This window comes from Diuraphis noxia, unplaced genomic scaffold (assembly GCF_037042655.1).
Source record: "Diuraphis noxia isolate RWA-SAM2 unplaced genomic scaffold, SU_Dnox_SAM2 contig0003, whole genome shotgun sequence".
In the NCBI taxonomy this organism is placed as follows: domain Eukaryota; kingdom Metazoa; phylum Arthropoda; class Insecta; order Hemiptera; family Aphididae; genus Diuraphis; species Diuraphis noxia.
Genome location: NW_028301713.1, coordinates 7,122,274 through 7,139,488, shown reverse-complemented (window position 1 = coordinate 7,139,488; position 17,215 = coordinate 7,122,274). Strand labels below are relative to the sequence as shown.

General features: G+C 27.3%; 2 protein-coding genes across 6 annotated transcripts; both read left to right on the top strand.

Annotated features, from left to right (window-relative positions):
* The first annotated feature begins 517 nt into the window (after positions 1-517).
* LOC107163108 (uncharacterized) lies at positions 518-8,993 on the top strand. Of its 2 annotated transcripts, none has more exons than XM_015510356.2 (9): positions 518-781; positions 1,696-1,935; positions 2,045-2,276; positions 2,971-3,151; positions 3,233-3,490; positions 3,574-4,025; positions 4,087-4,523; positions 5,127-5,271; positions 5,992-8,993. In XM_015510356.2, exons 2-9 carry the CDS (start codon positions 1,736-1,738, stop codon positions 6,280-6,282), a joined length of 2,196 nt encoding a protein of 731 aa, XP_015365842.1. In that variant the 5' UTR covers positions 518-781; positions 1,696-1,735; the 3' UTR covers positions 6,283-8,993. The 2 variants fall into 2 exon arrangements, with proteins under 2 accessions (XP_015365842.1, XP_015365841.1); XM_015510355.2 differs by lacking the exon at positions 518-781 and adding an exon at positions 910-1,322.
* A 3,698-nt stretch (positions 8,994-12,691) lies between these two features.
* On the top strand, positions 12,692-16,585 carry LOC107163102 (5-taurinomethyluridine-[tRNA] synthase subunit GTPB3, mitochondrial). 4 transcript variants are annotated; one of them, XM_015510344.2, is made up of 9 exons: positions 12,692-12,791; positions 13,018-13,154; positions 13,482-13,658; positions 13,717-13,836; positions 14,453-14,622; positions 14,686-14,796; positions 14,858-14,963; positions 15,030-15,480; positions 15,551-16,585. In XM_015510344.2, exons 2-9 carry the CDS (start codon positions 13,070-13,072, stop codon positions 15,786-15,788), a joined length of 1,458 nt encoding a protein of 485 aa, XP_015365830.1. In that variant the 5' UTR covers positions 12,692-12,791; positions 13,018-13,069; the 3' UTR covers positions 15,789-16,585. The 4 variants fall into 4 exon arrangements, with proteins under 4 accessions (XP_015365830.1, XP_089080643.1, XP_015365831.1 ...); XM_089224517.1 differs by lacking the exon at positions 13,018-13,154 and having other exon boundaries at positions 12,728-12,791; XM_015510345.2 differs by lacking the exon at positions 12,692-12,791 and having other exon boundaries at positions 12,799-13,154.
* Positions 16,586-17,215: the final 630 nt, after the last annotated feature.

The following is a 17,215-nucleotide window of genomic DNA, read 5'->3' as shown; positions in this document are numbered from 1 at the left end:
ATTAATTTGAATAAGTAATAAATTATGGTTTGATATAATGGTAGTTTAATCTAATACTATACTCCTACTACTATACTCCTACCTACTATACTACTGTACTTTTAATCAAATCCAGTGTTATATTATGTCAAATAGCATTTAGTGATTTAATTATGAGTTAAATTACAAAATTCCGAAATACTGAATGATTGATACCCGTGTCCGGCTCCCGTAATGAAACCGGATTCAAATTTGATATGGCTGTAAAATTTTCACTATTTAATAGGAAGTTTATTTAAAATAAAAACAAGAGATTTAGTCATAATATCGTCTCATCCCTTCGAATTTCGAAATATCTAGTATTTACTACCAATTAGTGGCAACTGGCAAGTAGTATATTAATATGATTGTTGTCGTACGAATGAGATAAGGGATAATGCGCAGATATGCGATTCGGCGACGATAACCGGCTTGATGTTGTGAACGGTTACACGTGAATACGTGATTAAATTCGTGTGCTCTGCAGGCTGCAGCCTGTGCATACAACTACAACCTTACTGCCTGACAACAATTTGGGTAGAATAAAGAGAATAAAAAAAAACAAAAAAAATAAGTGAATAAAGTGATTAATAACGGGTTAGGAGACGACGTAGGACGACAGTAACAGACGGACGGAAATTGGGTTTGTGAATAGCCCGGTAAGTCGTAAATTCCGTAGTTCCGTCGTTGGCCCGGCGGACGACAAGACGTGATCTCACGCAGTGTGTCTCAGACATATGCGGACGACAGACAAACGCTTTTGGTGAGTAGCAACGATTTCCGTTAGGCAACAACGAAAAGGCGGCGACTCGAATATTAGTCGAATCGCGCGACATTGGTTTACAAAATGGCGGTGCGTTAGGCGTACAGCGCGCACCAAGGGTACCGTAAAATGCGCGACCGCCGCTGTCGAGCTTTTCCGTTTTCGGGCTAATCGGCGCCCGGCGGCCAGCGGTCTCGGATATCGACGGTTTGCGTTTATTGTTTTTCCGTCCCGCTTTCCCGCCGCCGCCGGCGCCGGACGAATGATTAAATATTAATAAATTGCGGTTGAAGGTTTCTGCGTAGTGTTTGATCGCCGTTTACCAGCTAGTCCGTACTCCGTAGTCGTCACCGAATACCGATGACGATAGGCATTCATTTCGTTTTCGACAACTCGACATTGACGATACGACACGGTTTTAAAATAAGTAAATAGGTACCTACCAATGATTATTACGAGGACGTGTTCGATCCGAATATTTGACCCTACACGGCCGAATGCCAAAAATGATTACGACGATGAATATCGAATCAGAAGTCCTGTAAGTACGGTCTTTGAGCGCGGCTCCGGCTCACCTCTGTAATGCCTAATGCGATTAGACTGATGGTCAAATTGTTGATTCACATTCGTAAATTTTTCGTCTACGATGATTGTCGTCTCTGTCATTGCAAATTATGTCGCGAGATGGTAGTTTATTTCAATGATTTCCCTTTTTTTTTGTCTCTGATGTGTCACAATTTTCCATGAGTCTTGGTTTATGCCCATCTAAATATGCCAACATAACTTCTCATTATACTGTAGAGGTTACGAGTCGGTAGTTAATACTAAAATATTAACACAAAACCAGCAATATTGTCTGAATCTAATCGCCGTGTATTAGGTGTATTAATTATTTTTGCTGTAATTTATTTCAGGCATTTTTAAACAATCAAAATACAATTATCTTCAAGTAAGATGTCTTCTGCTTTAGAAGAAAGGGAAGAACAAAGCTTAAAATGTTTTATATGCAATATAAAAGTAACTACTTGTTCGTCGTACAAAGTGTACTGTACATTTATGCCTCAAAGAAACACATTGTTAATAGATATCATGTCAAAAATACTTAAAAAAGATTTGCAACCCTCTCAAATGAAAAATTCAGTATTGTGTCGAAGGCAAGTATTGTTACATTTTTTACTGTTAAACCTACCTTTGCCTATTAAATAAATTACATTAAAATGGTTAGATCACTGTAATATTATATATATATATCCTGTTTTTTAGGTGTTTTACACTTTTTGATGAGTTGGATCAGATATCTACACGTTTCACAAAGCTTCAATCTGACATTATTAAACGTTATACTTCTACATGCAGCGAATATAAAAATAATACTGATTTTAACGTTGATCATGCAAAAATTGTAGATCTCTCACAGGGTGAACAAAAAAAAAATGATAAATCTTTAAATGCTGAAAATGAAAATAGTGAAAAATCATCAATTGCTCTAAATGAGGTAAATTATTTAGATCAAATTTTAGATTTCAAGTGGAAGAAGAGTACCATTTAATTTATAATAATTTTGTTTTTGAGTAGTAGAAAAGTTAAGATTGGATTCTGTACCTAGATTATATTTTACAATGTTTTATAAAAAAAATTGAGCAAGTAGTAGGTAATATATTTATATATATATATATAAGAAAAGAAAAAAGACCAATGTAAAAACTAGGAACATACAATAGATAATTTATTCTAGTGGTAAATTATAGGAAATAATAACTATTACAATGATATTAATATTTCATTTGAAAATTTTATTTTAATAAAAGTATGGTGATAGTTAACTATGGAAAATTATAACTGTTGGTTTGTAATTGTTATAAATTTGCTGTCAGGATTAGTATACTTCTTGATAAATTGTATCATCTGCAAATTATGTATTAATATTTGAAGTATATTTATTATTTACTTATACTTTGCTGATTGTAAAACTATAAGTATAAATGATGGTTGTTCATATTTTCTTTATTTCATAGATTAGTACTTGGTAATAGATAGTTACCCTATTGATATTGTTTTAAATATAATTTAATTATTAAATTTTTATAAAAAAATTGAAAATTTTGAATAAATTGATTTATTTTGTATGAATTAATGGATGTATATTTTAATTTTGAATAAATTTTTTTTTTTTTTTTTTATGTTGCTAGATTGTCGAGAATATCATAAGTAGTATACAAACTGATGAAACTATGGATGACAATGAAAATTCTAAAGATTGTGCTTCTGATACTGCAGAAAATAAAATTGCACTTATTGATAAAAAGGTTACAGAACATATGGATGTAGTAGACATTCCATGTATGGTTGAAAATCCAATCTGTGAAACAAGTGAGGGTTAAAAAAAAATTAATATTTAAATAATACATTTTAATAAAAAAAAAAATATATATTACAATTTTAATTTTCAAGAACTCAGGGAAAATAGTGTTGCCAGAGTTGATATTAATTATAAATGTGAGAACTATAATGATTCTTTTCAACAAGCTTCAGATGTAAAGAATCATTTTATCACAGTTCACCAAAGTCCAGAATGTTTCTTTTGTACATCTTGTGATAAAAGCTTTTCAACCAAACAAGCATTAAACAATCATTTGACTAAAGAACATAATACTTTGGATAAAGGGGAAATTAATGATCCAGTTGATTTGATTTCTACAAAAATTAAAAGTAGTCAAACATATCCTTAATCTTAGTATATATATATATATATATATATATATATTAATTGAGTTTTTATTTATTGTTTATAGTTGAAGATGAAACATCCCAATGTGATACAGATTCAATCATAATGACTAGAGATAATGATTTTATAAATGAGCCTCCTGAAAATGTGATAATTGATGTGAAACCTGAATTTCCTATTGATAATAACATGTACTTGGAGGAAATTGTGCAAGAAGAAAATGAAGATGATGATTTTGAATGGAAAGAAGATGAAAAAATTAACATTATTGAAGAAAATTTCCACGAAGATAGTTCAAGTGCAATCGACGAAACTGTAGCTCCTTCATCTGGATCAGAAAAATCTGATAAACGATTAAAAAAAAGACAGAATAAAAAAGGTGGTTCACGCTCTGGTGAACGTGCATGTTTACCTGCTATTCATAGTTGTGCACTTTGTGGAAAAAAATGGAGGACAGTCACAGAGTTAAAATCTCATATACAATCACACAGTTCTCTCAGGCCTTATGTTTGTGAGGTACTTATCTTTTTGTATTATGTTTTTCCAATATATTTATAATCATAATATTGATTTTTAGATATGTGGACAAGCCTATAAAATGAAAAAAGCTTTAGATGTGCATATTGGAATGCATAATGGGATACATCCTTTTACTTGTGAATACTGTAATAAGTCTTTTACTCAAAAAGTTGGTCTACAAAAACATATTCCTATCCATACTGGATATACGCGGTTTCAATGTGATTTGTGTGGGAAGCGATTTATTCATCAAAAAAGTTTTCATATACATACAATGACTCATACAGGTGAAAAACATGTTAAATGTTCTGAATGCGGTTTGGCTGTTTTATCTCAATCACATCTTAAGCGACATTTAAGAGTTCATACTGGAGAGCGACCATATGCTTGTCCAATATGTGGGAAACGTTTTGCAGAAAAGTATAATATGAACGCTCATGTGCATATCCATGATAATAGTGGAGGACTTGGGCCGAAAAGAAATAGAAATCATATGTGAGTCAATAATTTTTAATTTTTAATTTTTTTACTCAAATTTAACTATAAAATAGGACTTGGATTTTTAGTAAATAATTTTTTACCTACTTATAGTGTTCTTTATTCTTAGCGGATTCTCTGCTAGTATAAATGTGCCTTCTAAATTTTAAATAATAGTTAATACAAAATTGAAAATAATGATATCCTTTGCTTCATATAATTTTTACATTTTTTATAAAGTAGAATAGTAAAATCATTAACATCATTAAATTAAAAGTGTATCCTTGATCTTACACAATAATTTTTAAAGCAAAATTTCTTACTGTTTTTTATCTTGTTGAAGTTCTTATTGAGGCTTATTTCCAATATTTTCGAACAGTAATGATTCTTTAAATCTCATTGGAAACAAATTATATTATGAACATTAAATATTTTTCTGTTAAACACACCACTAAATTAGAATACACTGATTTAAACTATTAGTAAGTATGAAGTGAAGGCATGCTTTATAATTTAAATATTAAAAAAAAAAAATTGGTAAAATCTGTCTAAAAAATGAACACTATTTCTATGACTATTGAATATTGTTAAAAATGTTTCAATTTTATTTTATTTTACTAGATGTCAATTGTGTGGCATGAGTTATGATCGAAAACATAAACTTGAATATCATTTAGCTTCAGCGCATAACAAAATTGATACTAAACTTTCTCAAAATCAAGAACTAGTGCAACTACAACAACCAAAAATTGAATACTTTCAAGAAGTAAGAGAATGTATATTTTATTTTAGTCTTGTCCATACTAAGAGAATGAATTTACACCTTATTGTATTTTGTCATGAAATAATTTAAATTGTCTCATTCTTAAGTTAGGAATGTTCAGTTAATAGTTTTAATTACTGACTTGTTACTAACGTAGACCTATCATAACAATATCTATCTTTTAACGTTTAATTTCTACAAAGTTGATCAGGGGGTTTTCAACCCAGTTGCTTTTATGTATCATAATTAAAGACCGGATTTTTGTGCAGCTAAAATCTAAAAAATGTGCAATTAAAATGTTAAAATGTGGTAAAAACGTGCAAAAACAAAATTTTCATAATTCTTCAAATTTTAATTTTAATAAGTAATAAGTTATTACTAATAACTAATAACTGATTTTACATATGAATACATACTGATTACAATATTTGATTAAAATTTATAATCATGTACATTTCCAAGTTTTTTTGGTTAGATACCCTTGGCTACATCAAACCCAAATTTTTCATTGCCAACATTACAGTTAAATGGTTTGAATTATTTAATTAAAAGAAATTAAACTAGTATAATATAACTGATTTTTACAATTTTTTTATGTTCCTACATGAATGAGGCAATATAAAAAAAATCAACAAAATGTACTTATATCTTCTAAATAAATATTTAGTTTATTAATATAATGTGTTATTTAATTAAAATGCAATGTTTTAATTTAATATTTAGAATTCTCAAAATCACCAAATCATCAATGTGGATAATAATTCTATTAATCGCAATGGTAGCACTGCAATGATAACAGTCAGCGGTGTTAAACTTCCAATATCCTTAGATGACACTCCAATTATGGTTGCTACAATGCCACAGCCACCTCATGCTACTAGTCTTGTTCAACGTAACATACCAGCTGAAGGTTCTCTTCTCACTTACAGCCCATCAAACACAAATGATAATAATGAACAGCCGTTGGTTGATAATTCACAGAAATGCTGTAACTATACAACTGTCTTAAGATAATAAGTTTATAGATAAATATAAGGTGGAGGACTGCAACCTTAAAAAGACCCTCAGAGATTATGCTAACTCGCATTAAACTAAATCTAATGTTTTATATTGAGATAGAATTCTGAATAGTAGTTTCAAATATCTATTAAATATTCATATTTCTAAATAATTGTAAGCTGTTTATGTCTAGTAAATTAGTGTCTATTGTTGTTCCACGCACAAATTTATTCTTAAGTAGTTATTATTAATAAATAATTATATAAAGCAATTAATTTTTTACAGCATATGTATGTTTTGGTCTATTGACAAGGTATATGATAGTATATTGCTATTTTTATTTATTTGATAGAAATTCACTCAACATAATTCCACGAATACTATTGAATACATTATGATGACATATATCAGTTAGTTGATAAAAATAATATATTTCTTAAGCTCTTACTTTAAAAAAAATGTTTTACAAATAAACATATATTTAAGTAAGCATAAAATTAATTTTAGAAATATTAGGTTTATTCTATAATATTTTAAATCATTTAAACTGTATTATTTCTGTAAAATAATATATCATTATATTTTAATGGAATATCAAAAAAAGAAAAAAAATTTATTCATGTTAAACAATTGTGATTTTTGACTATAAATTTAAGTTTGAAGTATTTAAATTACAGCTACGAATTACTAGTTATTAAAAAATATCAATTTTCTTGATGAGCTATTAAGAACTATTAAAAACATATTTTTAAATAAAATATGTTTAACGTAAGCTTAAGTTAAGACATCACAGTTTCCATTTTTTAAAGTTATTTCCTGTTTTTAATAATTTTAACTTTTTATCTATTGTTAGTACTTTTTTAAAAAGTTTATCATATTTTTTTTTTATTTATGTGATATTGGTAATTTACATTTTGGGCATACTAAAAATCTTATTTTTGTTTTAAAACAATTTAATTTCTTTTTATTGATTAAAATTTATAGTTCTATATTATATTTTAGTTATAATTCTATAAATGTATAATGGACATTTTATTTTTAAAATCTAACCTTGCAAACCTTATTTTATTAAGCTAATCTTATTACTAAAATATTGTAATTTAATTACTGGTTTTTGAAGTGTTATAATTTAAGATGATGCCATACCGGCATGTGTTGTCTTTGTCTTACAAGTACATAACCTAGTAATTTTTATGCTCAGCAGTTCCAATTTAGCTCCGTTAATTTAAAATTTAAAGTGAATTGACCTCTTACAAAAATTAAAGGTAACATTAATATCTAGATTTTCACTGAGGTTTTTTATAATATTTTAGTTTTAAAGCGAGTTATTAATAATTTTTAAAATTGTAAATTGTTTGTATATCTTAAAATACTTATAACTTGGTTTAAAATTAAAATATAATAAAAACCTCTGTGAAAATCTAGCTATTATTGTTAACTTTAATTTTTATAAAAGGTCAATTTAATCTAAATTTTAAATTAACGAAGCTAATTTTGAACTGCTGATCGTAAAATTTACTATGTTACTCACTTGTAAGATGGCAACACATGCAGGTGTGGCGTCCTCTTAACATATCCTTCACTTAGGTATAAGTATTGAAAAAAGACAGCATTGTATAGTTGACTTTTATGCTTTATCCTTTTTAAAATGTGGCCATTTATGATTTATATTGTATTTTTAATTGAAAACGAAAATATTTGACTGATTTTTTTATATAGACAATAAGATTAATTCACATTTTATTTCAATGTTCACATTTTTTATTATTTATTATTGTATATTATTAGTCAGGTGATTTTTTTGATTTTTCGACTCATTAACTTGATTGATTCTTTTGATTTGGAAATGAAAAATTTTTGTAATTTGGAGTATTAAATATTTATAAAAAATATTCGTGCAGAAAAAAAATAGCTCTAGTTCATTAGAAATGTTAAAATTAATATGATTGATAATGAAGTCTGATTCAAAAAATCTCCGTTTTGATAATATATTATAGTACTTATTACTTATCTTGTAAATATTGATTAAGTGCCATTGGGTATTAAACATGTGACGGTTTATAATTTATATGTAATATGCTTTACAATACCAATTTTGTTTAAGCAATAACTGATTATTTATTTTATATTTACTGTTAGATTATTTATATTGATGTGATTTTTTACTAAGCCTATAATATTATTTTTATTAGAGTTTTAGGATATGGTTATTATCATCTGTATTTTGCAATTTTCATCTGTATGAATTTTTTTATTAAACAATATATTTTGATACCAATTTGTAGTATTTAGATATACTATTATATTCAGTTTAATTGTTTATGGTATTTTATTATTTTGCTGTCTTATTAATAACTATTTTTAGTTTTAAATAATTGATAGTCAACTCTTTATATTTAAAATAAAATCTAAATTGAATCTCAGTGAATTCATAAAATGTCTTGGTAATAATGAATGAATGAGTAAACCTCATAAGATGCTCATTATCATGATGGTATTAATTTCTATGATTACCATTAGTAATATTATTAATTAATCACTGCTATGGTTTACATCTTTTATACAATAAGGTAAAGAAATTATTCATGTATATGAAATTAGTATAATTAAGTGTGATTTTTGTACACACATTTTCAATAATAAGAGAATCATGTATTCAATTAGTATTTCTTGCATGTAAAATAATTTTTTATTAAGTTAGTAAAAATGTTAAATTGTTAAAAACATTAACAGATGAGTTGTTTTGTACCAGTGGTTTTAAATCAGTATGTCATAAATTACCATAGTGTGTCGCTGAATAATGATTTATTTATGTTGTACCCCTGTGTTTAAAGTAAAGTTAATGTATTATAACATGGTGGTAAAAACCACAAATAAGTAAAATCAACATTCCACATTCCTTAGAAGAGTGTTTGAGATGTGTGAGTATATCATTATGGTAATATGGCTAGTATCTACAAGTTTTGAGGTCATAGACACAAAATGGTACTCGTTCAATATGCTATTTACCATAGATATATTATATCTACCATAATTTTATGGTAGTTTAATATATCTACTGTATGTCTGTATGCTGTATCTACTGTATAATCTCATAGTATAATATGCTTGGATATATTATGCATACTTTATCATTTTCATTTAAAATTAACTTTTATCAAATGCCTAAATTATATTAAATTTATACTTTAATAGGTAAATCTTTATATTATTCTTATTTAGTGTGTGTTTTGAGTCGTGTCATTTATATGCAGTTTTAGTGTGATTCATTTATTATTATTTATTAATTATGTCAACTATGAGTAATAGTTAAATAAATAAATATAATATTAAAACACGAAGAGCGACTAACATTTACCATCCCGACTTCAAGAAGAGTGGTGGTGCTCGTTACTAAAACCAACTGAAGACCTGTTCGAATCATTCCTTGGAGGGTCAGAAATATGCATATGTAACTACACAGTAGTACAGTACTACACGAAAAAAAGTAAAAGTAGAAATACTGAATTATGAAGGTAAGACAATCTACATATGTAGATAGTAAATATGTGTTGATATTATACTTCAAAATTACGGTAAATAAAATATTTATGACAGATAGCATACTAAATCGTCAAACGTGCGGTAGATAGCATATTGGATGAGTACCTACAAAATATATAATAGAAAATAGAAATTCAATCATTTATATACTTTATTGCCAAGATAAATTGGTTTAGTTAAAAAATTTTCATGACAATACAAATATTTCAGTTGAAATGCAATATCAACTTATAAAATAATCAAAAAGGTTTTAAAGTAATCCAAATCATTTATTATTTAGAGTCAATACATTTTAGATTCTGAGCGGAGCGATGAATGTATTGATTTTACCATGATGTGTGTTTTTTATTTTTTTTTTGTCTGTCATCACGTTTTGGGGCAGTAAAAATGCTTCGATTTTTGACTTCAGTACCTCGTTCGATCAGAAAGTGAATCTAGTTGGTACTTTGGGGGGTCAAAAGTAAAAAATTCTTAATACTTTTCTAAATAATTGAGAAAAACAAACTAAAAATTAAGGGAAAAACGGGAAATTTTACGCACACTCATTTTTCGACAAAATCGATTTTGGTTTTTGATGTAACTTTAAAACGAATGACCATAGATACATGAAATTTTCACCTAATGTTTATATAAGTATATTCTATCCACCATGCAATTTTCAAAAAACTTCGACTTAAGTTGAACTATTCATAGGCATTTCAAATTTTCGATCATTATTAGTTTTTTTTAAATTAATATCGATAAAAATTTATTTGTTAGGCAGAAAAGCTTGAAAATTTAATACAAGGCTCTTAACATATTGTTACAATAGTAGATGAAAAATAAAAGAAATTCATAGTCTCAATTTTTTTTTATAAGCATTCAAAGTTTGAATTTTGACAAAATACGTAAAAATCACGAAAATTCACAAATTATTTTAAGCTAGAAATTCATAAAAAATTTTCTTTTCAAATCTAAGATTTAAAAATTTAATACAAGATTCCTTACAAGTTTTTCAATCTTTATCACAAATAAAAATTCCACCTGAAATTCAAATTAAATTTTTATGAGCATTTGAAATTTAAATTTTTACAACATTGGATTTTCACTTTTAGCGATTTCCTTATTTTGGTGTAACTCTAAAACAAATTACCACAGATACTTGAAATTTTGACTGAATGTTTATATATTTGATAAAATTTTCAAAATATTTAGATTTGTTTTGAGCTGTTTACTGACATTTTAATTTTTCAGCTTTATTAGTTTTTTTTTCTATAAATATCGATAAAAATTTATTTGTTCGGTAGAAACGCTTGAAAATTTAATACAAGGCTTCTAACACATTTTAACAATAGAAGTTAAAAAATATTAAAAATTCGTAGGCGGAATTTTTTTTTATAAGCATTTAAAGTTCAAATTTTGACTAAATACGTAAAAATTACGGCAATGTTCAAATTATCTTAGATAGAAATTCATAAAAGTTTTCCTTTTTAATTCTAAGATTTGAAAATTTAATACAAGGCTCCTAACATATTTTTACAATAGAAGTTGAAAAATAAAAGAAATACATAGTCACAATTTTTTTTTATAAGCATTCAAAGTTTGAATTTTTACAACATATTATGTAAAAATCACGAAAATTCGTAAATTATTTTGTGCTAGAAATTCATAAAAAATTTTCTTTTTAAAACTAAGATTTGAAAATTTTTAATAATCTATAATATATCCTAGACAGATAAACCGTCTTCGCTCAGAATCGTTTTTCGTATACAATGATATAATATCATTGGATTCAAATTTAATTCCATCCATTACAGTAACCCACTTGTAACCTACTGTACAGCAGAGCGACATACACGACTTACCCGCTTTTTAGTTTCAAATATAGTATTTTAAACCTATAACACATTAACGACTTATCATAATTAGTAATTACAATTATTTGCTTGTAAGTAGAGGATGAGGATCTTTGTTTAAATATTGAAAATTTTATAATTTTTTAACTGCAAAATAATTTAAACATTTTTGAGATAATGATCAATTTTGTATTTTTGTCATAATTTGTACTTTAAATACTTATCATAATAGTTGTGCCTATGGATCTTAAATAAATTTTAATATATTTTATAGCCGTAAGTGGGGAAAATGGCTCTTCATAGTTAGTGTTGACCTAGCCACAGAAGGGGAAAATGACAAATTAAATAAAAAAATTCTTCCTAAAGATAACTTACCAGACGCTCTAAACTTTGACCAAATATAAGTCATATTATAAAGTATAGGTAATTCCGTAATTCTATTTAACGACTTGGTTATATGGAAGTTTCACTGTAGATATTATAAATATTGCCCATATTGTTATGGCGGTAAATTAAAAACTTTATAATTAAATAATAATTATGTTTATTATCTACACAATTAAATGTATTTTGTGAAAGGTCGTTTTGTACCTAGCTTATACAATAAATTAAAAATTATTCATTAAATTATTTTTATTTTTGAAACATACCACAAACCAACACCGTTTTTACGTAATACTCATTTTTCCTTTGTACTCTTCTATCCACCTATTTAGATTCCTTTGTCTAATCGTGAATGTTTTAGAATTATTTATTGCTTACTAAATGTCTATATGCTTACTGCTTAGTAATCTTTAACTAATATTTAAGCATTCAATTTTTATTGTGTGTGTGTGTGTGTTAGTAGCCAGGTGTATTTTTTGAATTTTTTTACGATGCTTAATATTGTATATTACTATATTATACTACAAACTTTGTAGATATTATTTAATAAAAGTATTAAAATACCCTCAACAAAATAATTTTGCCGCCATAAAAATATGGGCCAATCAGAACCACTATACTCACAATTCTAATTGGTTTTGAAATCATGCCACCGGCTTTTTGTTATCATTACAGTTATCTTTATCACATTAGTGCAGACGTAGAGTAATATTATGAGCACGTTGAGCACAGCACACATTATTACATTAATTAATTTAACAGGTTTGTGTAGAATCAAATTTTAAACGCAGATTTCTATACTTAGCTTAGTAAAGACGTCTGTATAGTCTTGTGCGTTTGAGATTTTACAAAAATATAAATTCAGTATTTCTATAAAAGTATCAACCATGTTTCAATGTTTGACCTTTGAGAAAATTTGAGATTTTTTTAAAACGCTTTATGATTATATAAAATATTTAAATTCTTAAATTGTTCATTCGTATTGTAGTTGTGGAGTTAGATTATGATCACTGGTTTCTTAACTTTTGACTGTCATTGTGATGAATGCAAAATTCTATCGGCTAGGAGTAAATGTCGCTGTAACACATTCAAGACTGAAGTCAACAATCTATGCACTCTCTTCGGGTAAATTTTCTACTGTTTTTTACATACTTATTTTAATTTTGACTTTTCATGATTTATTACATTTTGAATTATTTGTTATATGTTGAATGAATATTAAGTTGATAATATTTTACCTATCCTGTAATAGTTATGCAATATCTATCTACCTAGGAATATTTTTTATTATTAAAAATAAGAAGGTACAATATTTTACCATTGATTATATTGATTTAAAACTTTAAAAATACAAACATTTATTAAGTGCTTTGAAATATTGAGAAATTGTAAATGTATCTATTACAAAATATGTTTCATAAATGTTTGTCTAAACTTCATGATTTATTTTAGGTCTTGGAAAATGTGGTGTAGCTGTCATCAGAGTATCTGGTCCATGTGCATCTGACGCTATATTAAATATGACCCATTTAAAATATTTACCAAAACCTAGAAAAGCTTGTTTGAACAAAATTATAGATCCAACTACTAAAGAACAATTAGACAATGGATTATTACTATGGTTTCCAGGTATTGTATTATATTTTGGACTAAATTTTTTTTATTTAATTAAATTTTTTATATTTAGGCCCTAAAAGTTTCACAGGCGAAGATTGCTGTGAATTTCAAGTACATGGCGGTAGGGCTGTTGTCACTGCAGTGCTTCATGGTTTATCTAAACTACCAGATTTTCGAACCGCCGACCCCGGTAGGTAAACTGTTAAAACTAGAACTGATTTTAAAGCATTATAAATAACCAATGAGTTATGACATACATATAACTGTTTGAAAAACCACAGATATAAATAAAAATAGAAGCATGACCAAAAATTTACTTTTCAGACAAAACTTTGAGTTTTAAATTACATTTACGAGTTTCTATGGTCAATATTATAGTTATGAAATCAAAGCCCTAGTTATGACTATATTCCCATTTGTAAACCAATTCAATTTGGTTTTTTTAACCCACACATAATGCATTTTTTTTTTTTTTTTATTGAACATATTAACATCGACAGCAAAGGCCATTAGTTACACTTATTTACAATAATGATATAATATAATATGTACTGATACAATGGTAAGTTATTTAATTAGGATAAAACATTTTTTTTTATATAAGATTGAACAATTTTGTTTTTCTTAAAAATGTATTATGTTTAGGTTTTTTTCATGAATAGGTCTGAGTGTGAAGTCGAGGTTGTATGATATCTTATGTTCGGCTCGTTTTAATGCATTTCTAACTCAATGAAAATGTTATTTTCCTCATTTATATATTTTTTATTAAATGATTTATAATAATTACATTTTATTATTACGCACAGGAGAATTCACCAAACGTTCGTTTTATAATAACAAAATGGATTTAACTGAAGTAGAAGGTTTGGCCGATCTTATAGAAGCTGATACTGAGCTTCAAAGAAAGCAAGCACTGATGCAGTTGGAAGGTTCTTTGAGACAACTCTACAGTTCTTGGAGACAATATCTTTTAGAAGCATGTTATTCATTAATTTGTGTTTAGCAATATTGTAATGTATCAAAGTTTCTACAATTTTAGAATTTAGCCTATGTCGAAGCTTATATAGATTTCAGTGAAACAGATAATATTGAAGAATTGATATTAGCGAATGTTAAAGAAAATCTAGAAAAACTTGCTAAAGAGATTGAAGTGAATTGAAAAAATTGTTAGAAATCAACTGTATTATTAATTTTACATATTAAATTTATAGAACCACTTAATGGACAACAGGTCAGGTGAACTTTTACGTGATGGAGTCAAAGTGGCAATAATCGGAGCACCAAACACTGGAAAGAGTAGCCTCTTGAATTCATTTTGTAATTATATTATTTAATTAAGTGATCTTATAATATACAATAAAACAAACTGTTTTATTCATTTAGGTAGTAGAGAAGCGGCTATAGTAACAGAGTTGCCTGGTACTACTAGAGATCCAATTCAGATTCCACTAGAAGTGTCTGGTTACTCTGTACTTTTGATTGACACTGCTGGGATTCGTTCACAAACTGTAGATTTGATTGAAGACTTGGGAATAAAGAAATCTAAAGTCCAGGCTCAAAGTGCCGACATGATGATTTTGGTAGTTGATGCTCAATATCTCCTTGATGTAGACAATATGGATTTGTGGCTTCAAAAACATGTAGACGATTTGAAAGTTAGATGTGATAAATGTCTAGTATATGTGAATAAAATTGACCTTGTGTCAGACGACCAAGTTATTAGACTTAAAAAAATATCACTAAATTCTAATTGGACTGTATGTTTTGGTTCATGTAAAGTGAATGAAGGTTTGGTGGATATGATGAGAACGTTTGAATATTGTTTGCAAAAGTTGTAAGTATATTGTGATTTAATTGTACAGCGTGCACGTTTCATTGTAATTTATTATTTTAATTTTGTGAAGATGTGGAAATCCGAATTTTGAACATCCTCGATGTAGTCAAGCAAGACATAGATATTGTCTCTTAAAAGCATTAAATAATGTCCAGACGTATCTTGAAATTTCCAAGTCCGACGACAATATTGATGTTGCTGCACAGCATTTACGTAAGGCATCATTTCATGTAGGTAAAATTACAGGACACGTATCAACTGAAGAAGTACTCAACATAATATTTTCAAAATTTTGTATTGGTAAATAATAATATAATAATTGATTAATGTATTAATGTATTTTCTATATTACAGTTTTAGCTTAGACATTTTTATCTTCAGTATCAATTTATATATAAGTATGTTCTTATTATTAGTATAAATCTATACTTGTGATCTGTTAATACAACGGCAATAATTACTAATTAAGAACTTTGCTATATTGTTGGTGGTACAGTTAAGTTATCCACTCAAATATTAGAATCTGATAATTGTCCTTACAAACATAATATAATTGAAATATTATTTAAATCTTGCGATTCGTCAAATAATTTCAGCCGTCAACATTTAAGATGAGTTGCATTGCCAGAAGTTATTAAAGAAATAAGAGGAAGGATATTAAACAAATGTGATGTTTAGACTAAGGCATGCATAACATATTACAAGCCAAGATCTATATTCACCATATCTTATACTAAACTAGGATAAAGTACCATTTCCTATTAGATAACTCTCAAATTAACAAACTTTAGTTTTAACTAATAGTCATTTAAGAAATGGATTTTATTGTAAATTTTAATGACATAATTTAACCTTATTGTAATATTTGATATCTCATTGGATATAATTATGTGTCATACATGTTTGAAATTTTAAAATTAGAATCACCCTGCTAATATTGAAACTTAAGAGTAACAACTTATGTAGCATAATTGCATAATATGTATGAATAAAACTAAAGTAAAGATATTTTACTACCTGTTGCAACACACAAACATTAGAATTAAAAACTAGATTAAGAATATTTTTATGTGATTTGTAACAAAATATATCATTATTTATCATATTTTTTTTTGGAACCCAAAGGTTATCAGTGCCGTAGCTAGGCACTGGCAATAAGAGAGCATTTGTCAGGGTTGCTATACTGCTATTTCATTGAGTACACTGCCACTCAATGAAATAGCAAATATTTTAAATATTTAAATATTCAAATACTCTCTTTCAGGCAGTGTTAACTCAAGTATTATAATTTACAAAAAAATAAAAATAAAAATGAAGAGAAAGAGCGTTTATTATTTTTAAATAATGCGCATTTTATAGAAGTGGAAAATTTGGACGAGGGGGCGCAAATTTAGTTTTCTGCCAGAAGCGCGCTTCAGCTTTTCAGGCACTTGCTTACGTTCCTGAAGGTTATATAGGTACCTAATAAATGAAAAATATATCATAGATGGTGAATTAATGAAAAAGTGTTACATAGGTATCAGGGTTTATTATAGGTACCTAATAAATGAAAAATATCATAGATGGTGAATTTATGAAAAAGTGTTACATAGGTATCAGCCATCAGGGTTTACTTTAGATACGATTGATATGTGCGACGGCACAGATGCGCCAAAATGAAGGTAGCGCACCGTTACCTGTTTTATGTTTAAAAAGAGAACGAAAAGCTCCGAAATTATACTTGCACTATGGGTAC

Coding starts and splice junctions, on each gene's coding strand:
- LOC107163108 (XM_015510356.2), top strand. CDS start 1,736: ATGTCTTCTGCTTTAGAAGAAAGGGAAGAACAAAGCTTAAAATGTTTT. Junction 1,936..2,044: donor AATTCAGTATTGTGTCGAAG/GCAAGTATTGTT, acceptor CCTGTTTTTTAG/GTGTTTTACACTTTTTGATG. Junction 3,491..3,573: donor GATTTCTACAAAAATTAAAA/GTAGTCAAACAT, acceptor TATTGTTTATAG/TTGAAGATGAAACATCCCAA.
- LOC107163102 (XM_015510344.2), top strand. CDS start 13,070: ATGAATGCAAAATTCTATCGGCTAGGAGTAAATGTCGCTGTAACACAT. Junction 14,797..14,857: donor AACTTGCTAAAGAGATTGAA/GTGAATTGAAAA, acceptor TTAAATTTATAG/AACCACTTAATGGACAACAG. Junction 14,964..15,029: donor TAGCCTCTTGAATTCATTTT/GTAATTATATTA, acceptor TTATTCATTTAG/GTAGTAGAGAAGCGGCTATA.